Source organism: Rhinatrema bivittatum, chromosome 11, assembly GCF_901001135.1.
Source record: "Rhinatrema bivittatum chromosome 11, aRhiBiv1.1, whole genome shotgun sequence".
In the NCBI taxonomy this organism is placed as follows: Eukaryota; Metazoa; Chordata; class Amphibia; order Gymnophiona; family Rhinatrematidae; genus Rhinatrema; species Rhinatrema bivittatum.
This window is the reverse complement of record NC_042625.1, coordinates 76098121-76119707: the sequence shown is the minus strand read 5'-3', so window position 1 is coordinate 76119707 and position 21587 is coordinate 76098121. Positions and strand designations below refer to the sequence as shown.

Here is a 21587-nt window from a genome sequence, read left to right as displayed (position 1 = left end):
AAAGAGAAGGGAGAATCTCTAATTAGGAGACGGCACCTTCCTTCCAATATATGGGGAGGTGCGGCTGCTGGCAAATAAAAATAAATAGGAAGAGGCAGTCTCTCTAACTAATTAAGGCGAAGTCTACCTGGGCTCCATAGCCCAGACGTGGAAAGCACACAATCTAATCCATTCCCTTTGATTAGACAAAGATAACATTCAGAGGGGGAAGGACCTGCCGCCTCGTCCCATACATCTCCACGGGGGATCAGTCAAACCTCCTATACACACACATATATACAATAAACACTCCCCGATCTATCATTGTGCAAGTTATATTTAATTAAAAGTCACTGTAAAATAAAGGAAAAAAAAAAAGATTATTTCCATTCTCATTTGACACATCAGTCAGTCCAGATAATATTGAGGAGACTTCGGGTCCCTTCACTGGGGTAATTCTATTTGCAAACACAATAGTGTTCGGCTCACTTTGCAGTATAGAATGAGAATATGGAATAATGCAGTCTCTTGAAGGTTTATTTCTTAGAATTTCCTTGGCTGGCCATGCAGCTCCGAATCACTTTGGAAAGAAACCCCCATGGGGGAAATCCTTGGATGTGAAGGTAGAACAGAGCTGTCAGCAAGAATATCTTACAGATAAAAATCAGCTCCTAAACTCCTGGTTCCGATGCCTGATTGAAGAGAGTCTTTCCTTCCCTTGCATCCTCGATTCTCTGCTGTACGTGGCCTGAGTACTACCATTTCTGTGAAACTGGTCAGCGGCCACGTTTCCAAATAATCAGCCTCTTCCAGGATTGGTTCCGTCCCAGATAGCTCGCGGAGGGGACCGGGTGTAAGAAGTCTCCTTGGCAGGTAGTTAAGATCCAGTTAGGGGCCTTTGATTTATTGGCCGAGCAAATAGTGGAGGCTCCTGGCGTGAGGCGGGGGTAGAGGAAGTCCTGCTCGGTGAGAGTCCTTGAAGGGCGCTGGGAAAGTTGTTTATTGGACTTAGGGGGGAGTTAAGCCGTAAATGGATTTTTTGAGGGTCGGTCTGACACCCTTTGTGGTCGCAGTAGCTACGGTAGCTCCAAGAGGCTCCTGCCTTTCCTTAAAGCTCCTGGGCTGTATGGGGCTCTTATATGGAACAACTTCAGTTAGGGTGAACGAGATCTGCACGGACGCTTTAAAGGACTTTTTTTTTTTTCTAGCTAAATTAAAATGTGTCGCAGTGTTTAATTTAAAAGGAGCTTGGCCCAAGATTCACGTCTCTTGGAGGAAAGTGGATGTCCTGACACAGGCCAGGAGCAGTCCCCCTCCACCTGGTGTGCATTTAGGGCTGACCCAGGGCGGCCGCCAGCACCACCGGTGGAGACAATGAAAGATTAACCCAAGCCAAGCAGCCACAATAGGCCTGGGCTATTCCTGTCCCCCCACCCCCCCTGCATAAAAAGAGACAAAATTAAATTAGTATTAAGCATCCGCGTATTTTGTCAAGACAAAATGGTGGTAGATCACCTTTGTACACTAATTCTTTTTCCCCCCCACCTTTTAATGAGAAAGTTGGCATCGGGCGTAGCTCAGGTTGGTCACCGCCACGGATGTTCCGAGGCAAATCTCTTCCACCCCTACCTGCAGTCTGGACGGGTGAGTTTCTTCCTTGCGAATAGCCAGGGGGCTGTTTCAGGAGACGCTCGTCCTGGTCCTGCATCTCGCATTGTTCTGCGTGGGCAGCTTTAACTTTAGGGTTACGGAAAAAAAAAAATAACCTTTGGGATTTCTTTTCGCTCCTCTTTCCTCTCCTCCTGCGATTACAGACGTCTGTGAAACGGGAATGCATTTCATACTTAAAAACAAAAAATAAGGTTAAGCTATAGTCCGAGTCTCCCAGCAGCCTACGTTTAGGATATTCATGTGGGTACCACTCAAAACACGCATTTGGCAACTAAAAATAACCTTTTGAACAGGAAAAAATATACAAAAATGGTTAAAATGTAAATCCAAAGTGATCTCTCTATGTATATAAGTGGACAATTGAATTAAGGTGGCTATGAAGCCCTGCGTCGCCTGGGTTCCTCGCCTTGCTTGCCTAATTAGTGGTCTATCAGCAGGCACTTAATTTGCGGGCAGTAGTAGCCAAACAGAAAATAAAAGGGGCCGGCCTGGGTGCAAGCCATGGTTTCTGGGGCCTGGCCCAGCCTAAGGGCAGGTGGGGAGTCTCCTTGCACCTCATTAGCGGGGCCCTGGCTCCTCCTCCTCTCGCTGTTGCATGTGTTTTCTCTCCCAGCCCTAGGTCGCCCCCTTCGCCGGGGTTCGTGCCTGGAGGGGCCCGGACCGAGCATGATGTCCTACATCAAGCAGCCGCCCTACGCCATGAGCGGCCTGAGCCTGGGCGCGCCGGCCATGGATTTCCTTCACTCGGCTGTTGGGTTCCCAGGTAAGGACGACTTGATTTATTCGGGCCTCTTAGGGGCCAGGGGGGGGGGCCGCTCTTATGCGGTGCAAATCGCCTGCGGTGCTCCCGGACCCGCAATCGGCCTGGCTGCAACTTTTCTTTACCTCTTCAGGGCGGGTTGGGCCTCTGAAACAGCCACCGAGCCTCCAGTTTTGGACAAGGATTGAACTGCACGGAGGGGGAGGGAAGTCCCAGGGCCTCGCTGGCTCCAATTTTGGGACTGGTGGTCCATTAAAGGCGGAAATAAATCCGGAAGGATACCTGCTGGTACTGCACCTCCAAAGCAGGCCCACGGAAATCGCCCAGCAATGCGAGCCGAAAAGCAACGTCGCTTCCTTGTAGAGTTAGCTCTGGTTAGAGGGGAAAACGTATTTTTAGAAGAGAAAAAGAGAGCGGGTTGTCTTTCTCTGGGACTTAGACTACGGGTTATATATATATATATATAATCAATGAAATAAAATTAAACTAAAAGTGAAGGTTTTCAAAATAGAAAAGTTCTTTTAAAAGGTAAAGACTGCTGGCGAGCTGGAGTCACACGCGGGCTTTTTCTAATGAACTTCCACCCAAATCCCCCAGCCCCACTAGGGAGGAGGAAAAATGTCAGGACATTAACCCCCCCCCCTAAAAAAAACCAAAAACCCGCGCCTAGAATTTCCTTATAGCTAAAGCACCCCTAGTAAACGAGCAAATCCAGGCTAATGACGGAGAAAATGTAAAACAGGAAAAGAAAGCAATAGTAAGACTACCCGTGAATTTATTATTTAAATAGCGTTCCTCACCTCGCACTTTAAAAAGGAAGGTAACGTTTAAAAAAGGGTAACTTAAAAATACACAAAAGAGGGCATTTTCTTTAAACTGAAATTGTCGTACAGCTGTTGCCGTATTATTGTATTTGCCACCCTTTCTGGATAGGTAATCCCTTCTAAAATGTAATAGACCAGATGTTTAGCCAAAAATATAACCGAGAAGTGCGTTACGTAAGCACATAAGAGGCCTGCGGGGTCAGAGCAAGGTCCAGCGGACGGCGGCCAGGCGGGGTCACTAGGATCCTGCAGATCCTAAATCATTTTTTATTTCTCGTTTTTAAACTGTTCTGGGGCTGAGAACTATCTTTTTTTTTTTCTGGAAGATTAAAGGTGAGAAACAGTATTTGTTCCATAAATCGGCGGTGCTAGGGATTATTAAAACTCACTGTCCCCTTTCTCCTGACCTGAACGTCCTTCCTTTCCGAGTTGGACTCTCTTCACCTCGCTCATCACTGCCCCACTGAACCCAGATTCCTCCTGTCTGGGGTGGGGGATTATTTATTTATTCCTTTATGCGATCCTGTCTTTAACTCCCGACATCCGTTCACTTGGATTTTGGGACAGGACAAACGCTATTTTCAAAAAGAAAGCAATGTAATGACATCCATTTTTTTTTTTTTTTTTTTTGTAGTTTCTAACTCTTGGGGGGGGGAATGCGTATTTAGCCAAACAACCCTGTCCAGATTCCTGAAATTAGGCTTAGGTTTGGTTTGCACCCTCTTTGTACAGTTTTTCAGGGGGGTCTGGGCTGAGGGCACTGTCAAACAGAGCAGGATTACATGGGTTGATCCTAACTCAGCCAATTAATTTGGCTGATTGGAGTGAATGGTTCCTGTCCAGTTCCTCCTTTTGCTTCTGGGTCAGAAAATGGGGTGGGTGAAGCCCCCACCCTCAATATAAGTTAAAGACCCAGGAGTTTTGTAAAGCTTAGGGAAAGCCTCTGAATTCCTACAATATTTCAAAAGGAAAATAGAGTTGCACTCAGACTTGGTCTAGTTTTTGTCATCCTTGCTGTTTTTGTTATGATATTGTAAACAAATAAACATGGAGCTCTGGGCAGTGTACAAGAACAGTAAATGCCTTTTTTCTTTCTTTTTTTTTTGGGCCTATCCCCTCTCTGCTTTCTCCTCCAACCACATAATTTTGAAGATGCTGATGGGCCTATCAAAATGCATTCTCATTAGATGCCTTGCAAAGCTTTTTCTTCCTTAACCTCAATCTCTCACCACAGATGCTCTTCCTAGTCATTCTGCCCCCATCCCATTAAGTGATAATGCCATGGGACAGCGCCAGCCCTGGTTTCTCCCATTCTGGCATGCCTTTCTCTTCTAATAACCCAACATCCACTCCAGGGACGCGCTGTGTAAGAAATCTCACCTCAATACGGGCATAACTCGGGAATTCCTGGAGCCTCTGCATGGACTTGTAGCATCTCCATCCACTCTAAAGGAACAGGTGGTGTGGTTGAGGATTCCGCAATAACTTCTACAGTGGTTTGGGATAAGACGCGCTCTATTCCTAAAGCATTTCCATGGGATGGGATCTGGGGACAGAAACCAGCAAGGCAAAAATGGGACCTGTCAAGCTGCTCAGTGCTTTGTCCTTGGGACACTAATTCAGGCAGCAGCAAAAAAAAAAAACAAAGGGTCTGATGGAGAGCAACATTACAATAAGAAATGAACATCCCGTGAGTAAAGAGATGTGGGATTTTTTTACAGGCTGAACTGGCCCTTGAAGTCCATTTATTTCCAGATTTTATATACCTTTCACCAGGATGGTGACAATGTTAGCCATTAGCCTGCTTGGTTTGGGTCCTGAGGTCCCCAATGGGCAAAACATTGCTCCAGCTAGTCTGAAACACTCATACACCCTGCTACACAGTGGTGCAAATGCTACATACTATGAGACAACACAATCTCACTGAAATGGGCTGTAGGTTAGAGCGGGAAACCATTTAATTTCTAGAGGCATAAAGTTATGCCTTCAACCTTTTCCGATTGAAACTTTCCTTCCACCCTAATCCTCTGATCCACTGGCTTCTCTTTTAGCAACTCCACGGAAGCAGCGCCGTGAGCGGACTACCTTCACCCGGGCCCAGCTGGACATTCTGGAGGCTCTCTTCTCAAAGACCCGCTACCCAGACATCTTCATGCGGGAGGAGGTGGCGCTGAAGATCAACCTGCCAGAGTCCAGGGTGCAGGTGAGCAGTACGCTGCCCTATGGCCCCTATTCACCCAGGGCCTGCTTCTAGTGAAATGTCTAGGCACGTGGCATTTCTCTTCTGACAGCCAAGAGTGGAAGAGTAGCATAATAATTAGAGCAGTAGGGCTGAGAACCGGGGAAGCCAGGATTCAAATTCCACTCTTATTCCTTGTGACCTAGGACCCTATTTACCAAGGATTCTTCCCATAGATGCAACATGGGGGAGAACCTTTTAGCAGATAAGCCTTCTGGAGTTGGGGACATACTATAGTACAGCGTCTCTGACGTTTACAGTCTAGGGTACTGATATGCAGGCATAAGAGAAAAAGCACAGGACTACTGCTCCAGCCAAGTCCATAAGCAATGCACGTCAAGCAGCAGTGTCTGAATCTTCAAGAAGGCTCCTCGCCCAGTAAAAGAGAAACAGGGGGATAACCTGCATGGTGGGGGAGTCTTGCTGGGCAGACTGGATGGACCATTTGGTTCTTTTCTGCTATCATTACTATGTTATGGTACCTACATGTAATTCACTTTGAGCTACCAGTGATAAGGTGCAAGCTAAATCCAAATAACTAGGATGCTCGTCATTTGCCCATTTTTCTCTCCAGCTGGGTCCTCCCCAAGCCTCAAGACGTCTGTACCTGTACTACAGCTTTCATACCTGCACTGTGACCACAGCTCTTCTCCCCTCCCCCGACACTATGACTTTGCCACACCTCAACCAGTACGGCCTGTATGGACCTTTTTATTGCCAGAGTGCTCAACTCCAGTCCTCAAGCTACAGACAGGCCAGGTTCTCAGGATATCCACAATGAATATGCATACGATGGAAGCAGAACATGCAAATCTAATGCATATGTATTGTGGGTATGATGAAAAGTTGTCCTCGTGTACAAAACCCAGGCCCAGAGTTGGCCATCCCTGTTCTGCTGCATGTTTTCAGCGTTGTGGCTTGGTAGACTACCAATAATAATATGGTACAAACATCCTCAAGTGGCCACTCTGATGGCCTGATTGAAAAGCTGCATGACTAGATAGGGGGATATCTATTTTATCCTATTTGAATTCGGCTTCGTCTATAAATAAAGGTGGATAATGTAACACACACTCCTGCCATGTGCTGTATTGCTGCTTTTCTCCTATTATGGTCCAGTGCTATTAATCTGCTGCCTCTGGCTCCTGGAGCTAGACCTGATCCTCTTCTCCCCACCGCAGTGGCTGCAGGGAAGGGAATCTCTGCGTTCTCCAACACATACACAGATTCTGGTAACCAGGGTTGTTTTTAGGGGAAGGCAGACTCTGCCCAAACACTTTTCAGGATAGGAGACATGACTCCCCCCTCGCCTCCCCCTTCCATCTGAAAGTTGACTAGAGATCTTCTCCGTTGCTTTGAAGTCTGATTTTAGAGGAAGGGTGTGTCCTTTTAAATCAACCAACCAGAAACCACTCAGTCATCACCTGTACAGACCCCTCCTGCTTCTACAGCGCTGTGGCTTCTTTACCTTGCAACGCCTCTGCCCTCAAACCACTTAAGCCCCCTTAGTCACCAAACTATTTAAAACATTTCCTGTATTGATGTTACAGCATTCTCATAGAAAGAGGGCACTATAGTGGGCCAAAGGTAGAACATTCCCCTCCAAATACTGCATTATAGGCTATAAAATATAGGGCCAGCTCAATGAATAGTGCACAACCGTGCACCAAATCCAGAAGGCGTCTGCATACGTGCGTGCCCTTTCTTCAGAGGCCCTATCGAGGAAACTATAGGACAGGAATGCCCCAAATGGGCTTGGCTTCAAGATATCCACAATGAACATACGAGAGAATTTTGCATACAGGGGTGGCAGTGCATGTACAATCTCTCTCATGCTATATGCATTATGGACTTGCTAAAAACCTGGCCTGTTTATGGCTCTTGACGACTGGAGTTGGCTAACCCTGCTATAGGCCAAAAGACCCTAGAGCAATGGTTACTCAAACCAGTCCTTGGGCTCTGTCTCCCCCAGCCAGTCGGTAGGATATATCTCTTGGATGTGATTGAGAGAGAGTTGCATGTTAAGAACATGCCATACTGGGTCAGAACAAGGGTCCATCAAGCCCAGCATCCTGTTTCCAACAGTGGCCAATCCAGGTCATAAGAACCTGGCAAGTACCCAAAAACTAAGTCTATTCCATGTTACCGTTGCTAATAATAGCAGTGGCTATTTTCCAAGTCAACTTAATAGCAGGTAATGGACTTCTCCTCCAAGAACTTATCCAATCCTTTTTTAAACACAGCTACACTAACTGCACTAACCACATCCTCTGGCAACAAATTCCAGAGTTTAATTATGCGTTGAGTTAAAAAGAACTTTCTCCGATTAGTTTTAAATACGCCCCATGCTAACTTCACGGAGTGCCCCCTGGTCTTTCTACTATCCGAAAGAGTAAATAACCGATTCACATCTACCCGTTCTAGACCTCTCATGATTTTAAACATCTCTATCCTATCCCCCCCTCAGCCGTCTCTTCTCCAAGCTGAAAAGTCCTAACCTCTTAATCTTTCCTCTTCTCTGTACCTTCTCCATTGCAATTATCTTTTTTGAGATGCGGCAACCAGAATTGTACACAGTATTCAAGGTGCGGTCTCACCATGGAGCGATACAGAGGCATTATGACATTTTCCTTTTTATTCACCATTCCCTTTCTAATAATTCCTAACGTGTAGGAGGTGATGCATGCAAATCTCATGTATGTTCATTCTATTGAAAATATCCTCAACTCCTGACTGGGTGGGGCAAGGACCAGTTTGAGCACCCCTGCCCTATAGGAAAAGTGGCCAACTCAAGTCACACAGGTCATGTCTTCAGCATGTCCACAATAAATATGGATATGACAGTTGTATGCAGATCTACCTCATGCATATTCAGTGTGGCTATCCTGAAACCTTCACTGGTTTCTGATTTCTTGAGGACTAGTGTTGGCTGCCCCTGCCCCAATGAATTTCCAGTTATCAATAGTAAGGTGACAGTGGTGTAAGCCTTAAGATCCTAACCTTAGTAGCTGGAAATTAATTTCTTCATGGATAGACCACCCTTCTAAAAAAAAAAAAAAAAAAAAATTTGCTTAAACTTTGTCCTTTTCTGCTGCTCTTTCCTTAAGGTTTGGTTTAAGAATCGGCGTGCCAAGTGCCGTCAACAGCAGCAACAAAGCAGTGGGCAGGCCAAGCCCCGCCCGACCAAGAAAAAGACCTCACCTGCACAGGAGGCCAGTTCTGAAATCAGCACCAATGGACAATACAGCCCCTCAACTGCTGGCACTGCAGTGACCTCCAGCTCCACAGCTAGTACTACCGTGTCCATCTGGAGCCCAGCTTCCATATCCCCCATCCCTGATCCCCTGTCATCCTCCTCCATGCCTTGCTTGCAGAGGTCAATGCCCTATCCCATGGCCTACACCCAAGCACCAGCTTATACCCAGAGTTATGGTGGGCCTGCCTCCTACTTCAGTGGCCTTGACTGTAGCTCCTACCTGTCCCCTATGCATCCCCAGCTATCTGCCCCAGCACCCAGCCTTAGTCCCATCTCATCAACCATGGGTAGCCACCTCAGCCAGTCCCCAGCCTCCTTGTCCAGCCAGGGTTATGGTACTGCCAGTCTTGGCTTTGGCTCTGTCGATTGCCTGGACTACAAGGACCAAACAGGATCCTGGAAGCTTAACTTCAGTGCCACCGACTGCCTGGATTACAAAGATCAGAGTTCCTGGAAATTTCAGGTCTTGTAAGGCAGGAAGTGAGTGAGGTCTTTTCTAGTTCTCTCACAAGTCTTTCTTTTGAAGATTGATTTTTTTTATTTTTTTTAATTGGAACTTTTTTCAGGTGGTGAATAGTGTGGTTGGCTTGGCTCTAGTGTAAGAGGCATATTCATTTGCGGGTGTGCGTTATGCCACCAAGCTCCAGAACTTTGGCGAAAAAGAGGTCTTTTTTTTTTTTGCTTCTTGTTGGGTGGCAGGAGGGGCTGAAGACCAAGACTCCTAGATTTGGATATTTGGCTAGCTGATGGCTGAGCAGAAAATTATGTAGCAATACATGACTAGCCCCCTCGAATCTGGACTCTGCCCCCTTAAGCAAGGCAGCTGCATGGACTGGGTTATATGAAGCAGGCTGCTTGGGTGCTGGAGCTCTTCTCTATGACCCACACAGCTCTCCCATCATCTGTTCACTTTTTGATTCACCCTGGAAACTTGTGCTTGTTCTTGTCAGGTAGTGGGGTTAGACTGGGCGGGTGACAGTGCATTTTTTTTTTTTTGTGCAGGAGCCTCAATGCAATCATAATGTGTGGGTGTGAAAGAGTCAACACAGTAAGGTGGACCCCCTCATGAACTGGCTACGTATCACTAAGGCAGCCGGGGACGGGTGCTGAACCTTTGCCTGCTCATCCTCCACTGCCGTCAAGCTGACCCCTTAAAACGTCTGCCTAATGATAGGAGGAGGCTTTTGTTTTTAACTCTTTATTTTCAAGACTGTAATGAATTAGTCATATTATTGGTGTGAAAGAAAAATGACAATCAAGCATATAGGCAACATCCAATTCTCAAGAAAAAAGAGAAATATTGTCTAATGCGACCAGAAGCAAGGGGACTAAACAAGAAAGAAACAAAATAAAAAGCGAGAGCTTACCCTCCAATTTTCAATAGAGCCATTGGGCTAGCCTACAAAGGAGGGAGGAAGAAACGTTTCGCCCGTACCCCTGTCTACTTCTGTCAAGGTCGTGCAGAGGAGTGCTCGGCCCTTCATCGTGTTGACCTCCTTGTGGCCTTTCTGCATTTGCTGAGCTTCAGAACATCATAGATTCCAAAGGTTTTAATATTAAGAAGTGGAACGTAGCATCTTCTGTAACCAGTCAGGCTGGAAGAAGAGCCAAGGTCAATTGCAACCAACTTTGGTTGAGTGTTGGGGCGGTTGCTGCCCCAACACATTGCCGGGTGGGTATCCCAATCATTGGATGAGGACAGCTCCGATGTTTTCTCCTTTTGTTCCAGATCCATGGTGTTGGACAAAACTTTTTTTTGGGGGGGGGGGGGGGGGGGGGGCTGTTTTGCAAATTTTGCACAAAAAAAAAAAAAGGTTAGGTTTTACTTGAAAGGATGCTCATCCCAGCTGCAGAACTGTGACTGTGAAAGGCAAAGGGCCCAGTGGTTCATGCCCATCCACTCTCGGACCTGCTGTTGACCACTGTTAAGTGCTCAAAGGAGGGGCACCAGCAATATCCAGGTCATCAGGGCAAGCTGAGTCAGGCCTGGGTCCCCGTGCCCCCTGAGCACCCCCGGCCTTGTAACTGCAGTTCCTCTAAGGATAATCTTGGAGGGGGGCAAGATAACATCCTGCCCTGATGCCAGGGATGCCCCTACATCCTGAGGGCTGCAGAGAGGGCATTGTTGGGCTCTACCTTTTTGGTTGATAGTGTAGTGTGGTTTTGTTTTTTTTAACTGATGAAGTTTTTAAATCTTATTACTGCTGTCAAAATCTATATATAAAATATCTGAGCATAGATTGTACTCAAAATAAACTGGAGGGTAATGGGGGGGAAAACAGATGCTGGGAAGGTGTGAGCTGCTTCCTTTGAATTGTCTGAAATGTTTCTGCCCCATGTTCTATTATGTTCCCTCCCAACGGCTGACTTTTATTTCTCCTAAACTCCTCAGGGTAGGGAACAAGTTAATAAAATAAACGAGGTATGCTGGCAGCTTGAATTGTTAATACATGTCTGTGCTGTGCTGTTGTCATGCAGGGGACGTGGGTGGAGATGAGTGTCCCAACTGACCATGCATGAGTCTGAGCACGCAATGTTAGTTACTGTCAGGAAGCCTTTACTGCAGATGTGACTCACGCCCGTAACAGGAGCCCTGGCCCTGTGGGGGTTAGAGAAATATATGCAGAAACCACTGCATTGTTCAGCCACACTCCCCTATTGGCTCGTGGAGAACAGCATGGAGGGCCCCCAGATCCTCACGTATGAGCATCACTAATGCCTTTATGGAGTCAACTGCACCCTGGTTCCTTACGTCACATCTGGCCCAATTCCAGTGCTAGAGAGCCATAAACCGATCTAGTTTTTAGGATAATCCTAATGAATAGGCATGACATAGATTTGTGCACAACTGAAGCAGTGTGCATGCAAATCCCTCTCATGTATATTCGGTAGGGATATCCTATAAAGCTGAGTGGTTTGAAGTTGACAAACTCCTTCCTAAAGTTTAAGCTGTGACCATAATTGTAGGTCTATGAGAGTCAAATGTGGTCCTGGACCTTCAGGCGAGTGATCAGCTGGCTCCATGGCCAGAGGAACAAGCGAGCCAGTCTTGTTTTGCCCCAGTGCATGTAGGGAGATGTAGCTCCAATTTCTCTAAGAAACAGGACTACATCTCCCTGCATGTAATGGGGTAAAACCAGGACTGGCGCAGCTTGTTTCCCTGTACATGGCACTATCGGGTCACTCTAGCCTAGTGCTAATTTTCTTAAAAAGGGGTTGGATGCAGTGGTGTGCTTCATTTCCCACTGTTTTCCATTCTGGAAAGGAAGCAAGTTCAAAAAGATTCAGGGTTAGTGAAAGCAAAACCTCATCACTGTAGGAGGCAGAAGTAGCGGTGAGGGCCTCAGGAAGTCATGGGGGGGGGGGGGCCTGGAGACGCTAACTCGTCTGGGCATCTCCACTTCCACTGCGGTCACAGTTCAGATGTTAGACCAGTGATAAGCAACCCCCACCAGTGGGTCTGCTTTTTAGGATATCTACCATGATTATGCATGGGATATGTCTCTGCAAGGGGTGGAGCCAGTGCTACAAGTTCACGATACATATCCCTACCCCTGACCTAAGGGAAAGGTTGTGGTTTTATTAATTTTGTAACTGCCTTTCCCCCAAAAAGTATTTGTAAGCCTAAGTGTCCCGCCCAGGACTGTCCCATGCAGAGGGGGAAGATATCCGCTTTCCCAGGAACGGGACGTCAGCTCGCACAAGTCGAAACGTGCAACTTAAACAGCCCGGGAGAATAATCCTGCTCAGACTTCCAGATCCAGAATAAACCACTTTTTAAACTTTTTTTTTTTCCTTTTGCTGGGCACTAAATGTCTAAATGTAAAAGTGATGTCTAGTCCGTAACTGTGCTTTAAGGCCCAAGCACGACTTGTTTTGTTTTGTTGTAGAACTGGAAACTAACCAAACAAAAGTATTTTTCCTGATGTGTATTTATTAATTTGAAGGCGTGTTGTACAGTATTCAGTCTTGCTAGGAAATAAACGTAAAAAATCCAAGTAAGTTTCCAAAGTTTGCCTGTTTGGTTGGATTGTGCTCTAAGGGATCAGGGAAGGTTTTGGACACAGTAAACTCATCAGCCAGTTTAGAGATGCCGTATCATAAACCACATCCTCTGTTTCGGTGCTGCTTCCTGGGCATCCACTCTGCACCTGTTTGTGCTGTATTCATGCTTTACATGTAAATCAGAGCCTGAATGAAGCCCTGATGATGATGATCAGCACAGCAGCACCTCAGATTTACTCAGATATTTGGCAGGAGCAGCAGCAGGGGAGGTGCTTACAAACACACACACATGACATTTTAGAACAAAAGAGGGATGTGGAGACCTTGGTTAGTAATAACTGCAATCATGTGGCACCATGAATGAGAGGCATGGACTGCTCGCGGGGACACCTGCATCCGCAGGGCAAGGGGCTGATGCACCATCACCAAAACACTCTCGCACGGGTCTCCCCACTCCACCTGCAGCCATTGGGGCACGGGGAGGAAAGAACCGGCCCCTCCCACTGCCTGCACCCAGCACTTTTTTTTTTATTATCTAATTTAACAAATGGTTCAATCCTCTTAGCTCCTGCTCTCCTCAGCAGATTGGTAACTGAATTAGAAGGGATTACAGCTTCTCCACAGATGACAGCTGCCTGGTATGGGGGGGGCAGGCAGCAGGAGGGCATATACAGAGATTGGTAGGTAGCCTCTTTTAAATTAAACAGATGTCGGGGACCTTCAGTTTTGCCTGGTGACTACTGAAACAGATAATACCATAGTGTGGTATTCCTGTGCAACCTCTCTGGATCTGGCCCCCTGCAGTGCAGTATTCCTAAGGCACACAGCTGCCTTCTGTATTCTGGAACTTGTAGTCCAGCTGTAATGAAGACAGGTGAGACCACAGGCTCCAGGCTGCAATGGGAAGCAGCAACCAAGAAATGACTTGTCTATTCTGTCTGGTAAGTATCTTATCTGCGCCGGTCCCTAGGTAGCAGCCTGGCCCACAGTAGCCAGGAATGTGCTGCCCTGCTGTGTCTGTGTAACACCTGCAGGCCTGGACACAGCGTTGCACCGCACACGTGTCTAACTCTCCTTACTCACTCTGGACAACAATGCATTCCCTCTGGGCAATTATAATAACGCACCATCATTTTGTGAACGTAATCCTGCTGAGTGCTCCCCCTCTCTCTCTTCCTCCTTGTCCTGCGCAGCCACATAACAGTCTCCCCGACATGTCCTTCCCCCAGCCCCTCCAATAAACATTGCCTTTTCTTATTCAATGTGCAACTGTGTTAATACAGAGACTATCTCTAATAACCAAACACGTCCACAACAAGGGAATAAATGGGCCACAGCTCTAAAGGAACTGAACTCCTGTAAAACTAGAAAAAAAAACTCTCAACACCTACAATAATGTAGTGCTCACTGCCAAGGAGCCCTTTTCTCTTTTATAATTCACCGTGCAAGATGTCTGGGGCATGGGACAGCCGCGTCCTGCTGTCCCCTCCATGTTTTATTTCCTCCACATCCCCCCAGGCCTGAGCCACCTTTATTCCTGTTTGCGCTGCATTCACACCTTCCCCAGCCTCTCCCTATTTGTGGTCTGGGTACTGAGGGGGGTGCTGTTTGAAGCAAACATCAGCCCGGTGGCCCCAGTCATTTTTTTTTTTTATCTTCCTTTTTGGTTGGTGAGCTGCCGCCCATTCCTGCTGTGAGGAGACCCTATCCCTAACCCTTGTCATCTATTGAACTGGAATTGTGCGCTGGGTGGGCTCAAACTTCACTGCTTCCGCTCTGGTGTTGCTGCTTCTATTCGCTCACCCACCACCTGACCTGGATCCTTTATCCCCTTCTCCCACCCCATATCTACCTTGACCAGCAGGCTCTGGCATGCTAATTGCCACCCTCCCTTCTATGGTTGCCCCTTGGGACCTTGGCCCTGTCCACAAGGGTGCCAGGAGCTGGCAGTTGGGACCCCCCCCCCCCCCCCTTCAAACAAAACATGATATGGAAAGGCTGTGCACGGTGCCCTTGGGCCACTGAGGGGCAGTCATAGAGGCTCAATCGCTACCTTGGGGAGTGCAATGAGTTTTCAATCTCAGGCCCCACCGCACCCACCTGTGCAGCAAGCTGAGTGCCGACCCTCCAGGTGGAGAAAACCCCCATCCCCCCAACTTCTCAGAACCTGAACTGTCCTCTGTTACCTGACAGATGCAGAGTCAAATCCAATCCCCTTATTACTGCCCCTGTCCCTCCCAGTCATCCACCAAAGCTTGACAGGTTAACAGAGAGTTGCATTTTATCACTTTTAGGTGAAGGAGAGGTGTGGAGAGGCCCTGAGAGGTGTGGAGGCAATTACTACCTAATCCCTAACTTTTCCTCCTGGAGGCAGCAGGAAAGCAGACGTGAGAACAGGGGAAGGAGGGATCTCCTCTCCCTCCCCCTCCTAGGAGCCTGTGGCCTCTGGGCCCATGGCATTCGCTCTTGCACATCCTGCTTCTTGGCAGTTTCTGACTCCAGGCAGTCAGGAGTTAAGCCAGCCAGGGGAGATTCAGAGGTTAGAGGAAAGGTACCGAATTACAGGCAAAAATCTGCTCGGAAAAACAAAGATGTCTTAAAGGAATCCCAAAACCAAGACAGAGAAATGTGAAAATTGACTGTAGCAGAGGGCAAAAGAGACACGGAGGGCGTGTGCATGGATAGATGGATAGGTGTAGAGAGAGAAAGATGCTATTCTAGCACTCAGGAGCCGCTCCCACTCCACAATACCTACGGTGGTTCTATCAATGCAGGGCAATCCTCTCCGGTAGCACCCCCTGCTGTATCAGTACTGAGGGACACCCCCCCCCCCCCCCCCACTCCCCAGCTCTGCCTGTGCAGCGTTCCCCAATAAGAGAGCAGAGGAAGGTGAGAACCCAGAGAGGGAGCCGCATTCTTTACGCCTCCGACCCCCGCCTTTTCCTCACAGGTGTCATTCCTGGGGCCCAGGTTAATCCTCCTTACCCAGTGCAGGAGGAGGGGAAGAGTGGGGGAGGCTGAGGACAGTGACTTAATCCCTGACCTTGTCAGCAGGTTTTAGACTAGCGAAACAAGACGAGGAGCGATTGGACGCTAATCTTATTATCCCCCAGGGCCAGATGGGAACAGGAGACCTTGCAAAGGTGAAATAAGGGGGGGGGAGCACACTCCGTGGAAAGGAGGGAAGAGGGGTGGGGGCTGGCCCAGTGGCGGCCTTGGGCACCCCTTCCCAGACCAGCCAGGGCAGGGGCCCTCTCCAAAGGCAACGCCAACAGCCCCCTAAGAGGAGGAGGATTCTCCAGGCATCGGCCACGATCAGAACGCAAACAGACTGGGATCTGGGAGGGAGCACTGCGGCCTCTGGCCAAGGGCGAGCTGGGAGGGGAGGTCACTACCACGAAAGTAAAGGGGAGACCCCTGAGAGCTGAGAATGATCTCAGCAGAGGATATTTCTGACTGAGCAGGAGGAAAATGCTAGGATTTAAAAAAAAAAAAAAAAAAGGGAGGGGGGAAGGAGCAGGGTCCTTAGTTCTGGCCTCACAATCCTAATTTTAGTTTATTTTATTAACCCTCCTGGTGAGGCAATGGTTGTAATGTAGTCATGCCCCCAGTGGGGTCGGGTAGCAGGGTGCTAACCTCCCCGTATCGTACGGGTTCTCCATCTCAGCCAAAAACTTGTCCTCCACTGTCCACCCTGCGGCCTCTTGGTTAAGATCAAGCGCAGGCTGCTGGCCTGAGGATTGAGGCTGAGAGCCCCGTGCAGGAGCCTGGGAACAATCTTTATAGTGGGGGGGTGCTAAAAGCCGTTTAGTAATCCCCCTCTTCCTGTTTCCTCTTCCCTGTCCCCTGCCCCAGCCTTTCTCTTCTCTCCTCCGTCATCCATCTCCCCATCTGCGATCCTTCGTAGCACGTCAGCCTCTCAACTTCATGTTTCCTCAGCCCTGGCGTGATCAGCGGTCCCAGGGTACGGGCTGCACCGGCAGGTCCCACGACACCGCAAAGCCCCACATGGTTCATGCCTCATAGTTTTAGCCTGACATATGAAACGGCAGCGCCACTGTCCTTTTACAGGGACGAGGGCTCAGGGGAAGAGGAGCCATAGCAAAATAAAAGTCTGAAACATCTGTTCTGACGGTACTGGCCCAGCAAACGTTTCAAATCTGAGGGTGCTGCTCCCCTAGTTCCCAACCCCTCCCCAAACTTGTACAGTTTGGGGGTTAATGCCCAGCCCCTGACCCCATTGGGGATATGTGATGAAATGACCATTGTCAAAGCAACAGGGTTAAATCTCTTGTTAAAGGAAAAGCCAGCTGGAGGATCACCATACAGTGCAGCGAGCACTGCTAGTGCCAGGCCTTAAGTGCCACGATTAAGGGAGCCTTATCTCCGGGAGACACACACATCCACGGAGAAGCATGGCTCCAAAAACGCACCCTACTCCTATCAGAGTCCGCATGTTCCCCTGACATGTCCTGAAAATTCAGTGTGGACAGGACACCAAACACTAACGTTATTAGGGACACACACACACTCTCTCTCTCGCTCTCTCTCTCTCGCTCTCTCTCTCTCTCTCTGTGTTTCCAGTTACTTTGAGTTGCTTGTATTTAACAAGTTGCTACATGATGTAGGAACAACCTCCTCCCCTCCCTCACCCCAACGGTTTGATCTTATACAGCAAAAGCTGGTGTTTGTGGAGCAGTAGAAAGTGGGGGAGGTGAGTATCCACACCATGGAAACATAGAAACATAGAAATGACGGCAGAAGAAGACCAATAGACTCATCCAGTCTGCCCAGCAAGCTTTTACACTTATTTTCTCATACTTATCTGTTACTCCGACCGCTGAGTTCAGGGCCCTTATTGGTAGCTTTTTGATTCTAATTTCCTTCCACCCCCGCCAATGATGCAGAGATCAGTGTTGGAGCTGTATCAAAGTGAAGTATAAGGCTTAATGTTTGAGGGTAGTAACCGTCATATCGAGCAAGTTACCCCGATGTTTGTATACTCATACTGCTCAGATCAATGCCTTGTTAGATGTTGGCTGGGTGTAAAACCTATTTCTTCATTCCCCCTGCCATTGAAGCAGTGAGCTGCGCTGGATATGCATTCAAAGTGAAGTATCGGGCTTAATTTGTTAGGGGTAGTAACCGCCACAATAAGCAAGCTACTCCCATGCTTATTTGTTTACCCAGACTTTGCTACCTTGTTGGTTGTTGCCTGAATGAAATCCTCTTTTCCACATTTCCTCTTGCTGTTGAAGCATAGCGCAATGTTGGTTGTTGAAGCATAGAGCAATGTTGGTTGTTGCCTGAATGCAAATCCTCTTTTCCACATTTCCTCTTGCTGTTGAAGCATAGAGCAATGTTGGAGTCTCATTAACCATGTGAATGTTTATTGAATAAGGGTATTAATCACCAGGTAGTAGCAGTCATTCCCACAAGCCACCCCCATACCTCTTCTCTTCATTCCCATCCTCCAGGCTTTATGGATCCACAGTGTTTATCCCATGCTCCTTTGAAATCCTTCACAGTTTTGGTCTTCACCCTCCGGAAGGGCGTTCCAGGCATCCACCACCCTCTCTGTGAAGAAATACTTCCTGACATTGGTTCTGAGTCTTCCTCCCTGGAGCTTTAAATCGTGACCCCTGGTTCTGCTGATTTCTTTTCAATGGAAAAGGTTTGTCGTTGACTTTGGATCATTAAAACCTTTCAAGTATCTGAATGTCTGTATCATATCACCCCTGCTCCTCCTTTCCTCCAGGGTGTACATATTTAGATTCTTCAGTCTCTCCTCATAAGTCATTCGATGAAGACCAACCACCTTTTTGGTTGCCCTTCTCTGGACCGCCTCCATCCTAACTCTGACCCTTCGGAGATACGGCCTCCAGAACTGAGCACAGTACTCCAGGTGAGGCCTCACCAAGGACCTGTACAAGAATTAACCTGCAAAGAAACAAGAGCTATGTCAGATTCCCCAGGAAATATGGACTGTCCTGAAGGGATACTTAACACAGGAGATCCCAGGTTAATTCTGCGAGCAGGCACACACTATGTGACCATGAACCAGAATACTTAACCTCCCCACACTCGGGTTGTAAGTTCTCAGGGCAAGGAACATTGTGAATGGCCATTATCTTGAAAAGATGGTGCTTGTATACCACAATATTGTTCAGTACTATTTAAGAACATAAGAACATGCCATACTGGGTCAGACCAAGGGTCCATCAAGCCCAGCATCCTGTTTCCAACAGTGGCCAATCCAGGCCATAAGAACCTGGCAAGTACCCAAAAACTAAGTCTATTCCATGTTACCATTGCTAGTAATAGAAGTGGCTATTTTCTGTCAACTTAATTAATAGCAGGTAATGGACTTCTCCTCCAAGAACTTATCCAATCCTTTTTTAAACACAGCTATACTAACTGCACTAACCACATTCTCTGGCAACAAATTCCAGAGTTTAATTGTGCGTTGAGTAAAAAAGAACTTTCTCCGATTAGTTTTAAATGTGCCACATGCTAACTTCATGGAGTGCCCCCTAGTCTTTCTATTATCCGAAAGAGTAAATAACCGATTCACATCTACCCATTCTAGACCTCTCATGATTTTAAACATCTCTATCCTATCCCCCCCTCAGCCGTCTCTTCTCCAAGCTGAAAAGTCCTAACCTCTTTAGACTTTCCTCATAGGGGAGCTGTTCCATTCCCCTTATCATTTTGGTAGCCCTTCTCTGTACCTTCTCCATCGCAATTATATCTTTTTTGAGATGCGGCGACCTGAATTGTACACAGTATTCAAGGTGCGGTCTCACCATGGAGCGATACAGAGCGATACATTATGACATTTTCCGTTTTATTCATCATTCCTTTTCTAATAATTCCCAACATTCTGTTTGCTTTTTTGACTGCCGCAGCACACTGAGCAGACGATTTCAATGTGTTATCCACTATGACGTCTAGATCTCTTTCTTGGGTGGTAGCACCTAATATGGAACCTAACATTGTGTAACTGTAGCATGGGTTATTTTTCCCTATATGCATCACCTTGCACTTATCCACATTAAATTTTATCTGCTATATGGATGCCCAATTTTCCAGTCTCAGAAGGTCTTCCTGCAATTTATCACAATCTGCTTGTGATTTAACTACTCTGAACAATTTTGTATCATCTGCAAATTTGATTATCTCACTCGTCGTATTTCTTTCCAGATCATTTATAAATATATTGAAAAGTAAGGGTCTCAATTACACCAATCTGAAGTTCTTAGCGAGGTACATCAAAATATTCACATTTACAATAAAACATACTGCATACAATGGTCACAGCAAAAAACTATCAAAGCTCTATGCTGTTTTGGAGCATCCTAAATACATGGCTTCTCTTCTAAGGTAACCCACTGTCTCATGTTGGTATGAGGGCTCCTGCTGCCATCTGGAGGTGACAGAAATAAAGGTGAATAAAAACAAGCAAAAATATGTAATGTGATATGTTTTTATTGCATTAATTTAATGCATTTCTTGACTGGCTTTTGCACGCTAAATGCTCTCTTCAGGTCAGAATTCAAATGAGCAAAAGATGGCAGTACCAGGAATTATAGAGTTGTATGAATCATACAGTATTCCAATGATAAAGGGAAGGGGTGAGGACTGATAAGAAGGTGAGGGTGATAAGAAGGTGAAAAGCAGTATAATTGTATGGCTCATAATGTGATAGGAAAGTTAGATCTCTGTTGTGTCCTCTTTTTTTTGGCAGTCTTGCATTTCTGGGTTGTTTAAAATGTTCCTTTGATTATTCTGCTTCCTTTGATGTTCCTTTGATTATTCTACAGATTTCATTCATATTTCATTCATATTCTACAGAATCAAATGTTCCTTTGATTATTCTACAGATTTCTCCACCCCCCCTCCCCCTCCCCTACCAACCCCTGCCCTATTGAACCCTCTCTTATACTTTTCCTGTAAGTAACCCGCTTAAATTTGTATATTTTCCTGTAAATAGCACGTTACAGTTTTAATGCTCTAATTTCTATGCCCCCTGCTTTTACTCTTGTAAGTAACCTGCTTAAATTTGTATATAGCCCTGTAAATAGCTCATTATAGTTTTAATGCTTTAATTTCTATGCCCCCTGCTCTTTGTATAATCCTCCTTGTTTTCCCCTCCCTGTTGATTGTAATTTCTGCCTTTAGTTACAATGTGAACCAGTATGATGTATGCATACTAATACCGGTATATAAAAAAGTTTCAAAATAAAATAAAATAAATAAATAAATAAATTCTGATCATTACCTGGAGGTGAGAAATGGAATAAGCAGGTGGACCTTGGCACAGATGCGAGGTTCAGATCCAGGTTTCAGCATTCCCCGGCTTCACTCCGTACCACTGGCTGCCTCTACGGCTCTTGCTGCCAGGCGGAGGTCCTGGTTTAGATTCCTGGACCCGGCTTCTGCCTCCCTGGCTGACCAGGGTTTGAGAATGCTGCAGGGGCAGCATTCATAGCTTCTGGGGGGGGGGGGGGGGGGGGAGGAAGTCTCAGTCATTGCTCAGTGGTGACAGTAGTAGACTCTGGGTCCACCTTAGCCAAGTGCCAGAGAGAGCCATGGTTGTGGTTGTGGCCACTGGCTAAGGGCTGTGGCTGTGAAGGGCGTGGGGTGTACAGAGAAAACCCCTGGGTGAGTTGCAAATGGAGGGATAAAAGCCGGTAGTAATTGAGATGGAAGCTCAAAAGGACCAGGAGGAAAGAGGCCATTCCAAAAAATAAATAAATATGTGTGTGTGTGGGGGGGACAACGACCCCCCCCCCCCAGCTGTGTGTCCTGTTCTAGATACTTGGGTGGGGGAGACCCAGGAATATGAAAAAT

At 47.0% G+C, this 21587-nt stretch overlaps 2 protein-coding genes across 4 annotated transcripts in view; one reads left to right on the top strand and one right to left on the bottom strand.

Moving 5' to 3' along the window:
- The window catches only part of LOC115100559 (homeobox protein OTX1-like), a 157160-nt gene that overhangs the window by 106160 nt on the left and 29413 nt on the right, over positions 1-21587 (bottom strand). Inside the window, exon 3 of the mRNA XM_029619077.1 lies at positions 14501-14519. Coding sequence (XP_029474937.1) covers positions 14501-14519 — 19 coding nt within the window. The remainder of the gene's footprint in view (positions 1-14500; positions 14520-21587) is intronic.
- LOC115100686 (homeobox protein otx5-like) lies at positions 923-9585 on the top strand. Of its 3 annotated transcripts, none has more exons than XM_029619400.1 (4): positions 923-945; positions 2264-2413; positions 5286-5437; positions 8581-9585. In XM_029619400.1, the coding sequence occupies exons 2-4, from the start codon at positions 2317-2319 to the stop codon at positions 9199-9201; spliced, it is 870 nt and encodes a 289-aa protein (XP_029475260.1). In that variant the 5' UTR covers positions 923-945; positions 2264-2316; the 3' UTR covers positions 9202-9585. The 3 variants fall into 3 exon arrangements, with proteins under 3 accessions (XP_029475260.1, XP_029475259.1, XP_029475258.1); XM_029619399.1 differs by lacking the exon at positions 923-945 and adding an exon at positions 1360-1623; XM_029619398.1 differs by lacking the exon at positions 923-945 and having other exon boundaries at positions 2051-2413.

Excerpts from the sequence above, each read along its gene's own strand:
- LOC115100686 (XM_029619398.1), top strand. The coding sequence starts at position 2,152 with ATGGTTTCTGGGGCCTGGCCCAGCCTAAGGGCAGGTGGGGAGTCTCCT. Across the intron at positions 2,414-5,285 it reads CTCGGCTGTTGGGTTCCCAG|CAACTCCACGGAAGCAGCGC; the intron begins GTAAGGACGACT and ends CTTCTCTTTTAG. Across the intron at positions 5,438-8,580 it reads TGCCAGAGTCCAGGGTGCAG|GTTTGGTTTAAGAATCGGCG; the intron begins GTGAGCAGTACG and ends TCTTTCCTTAAG.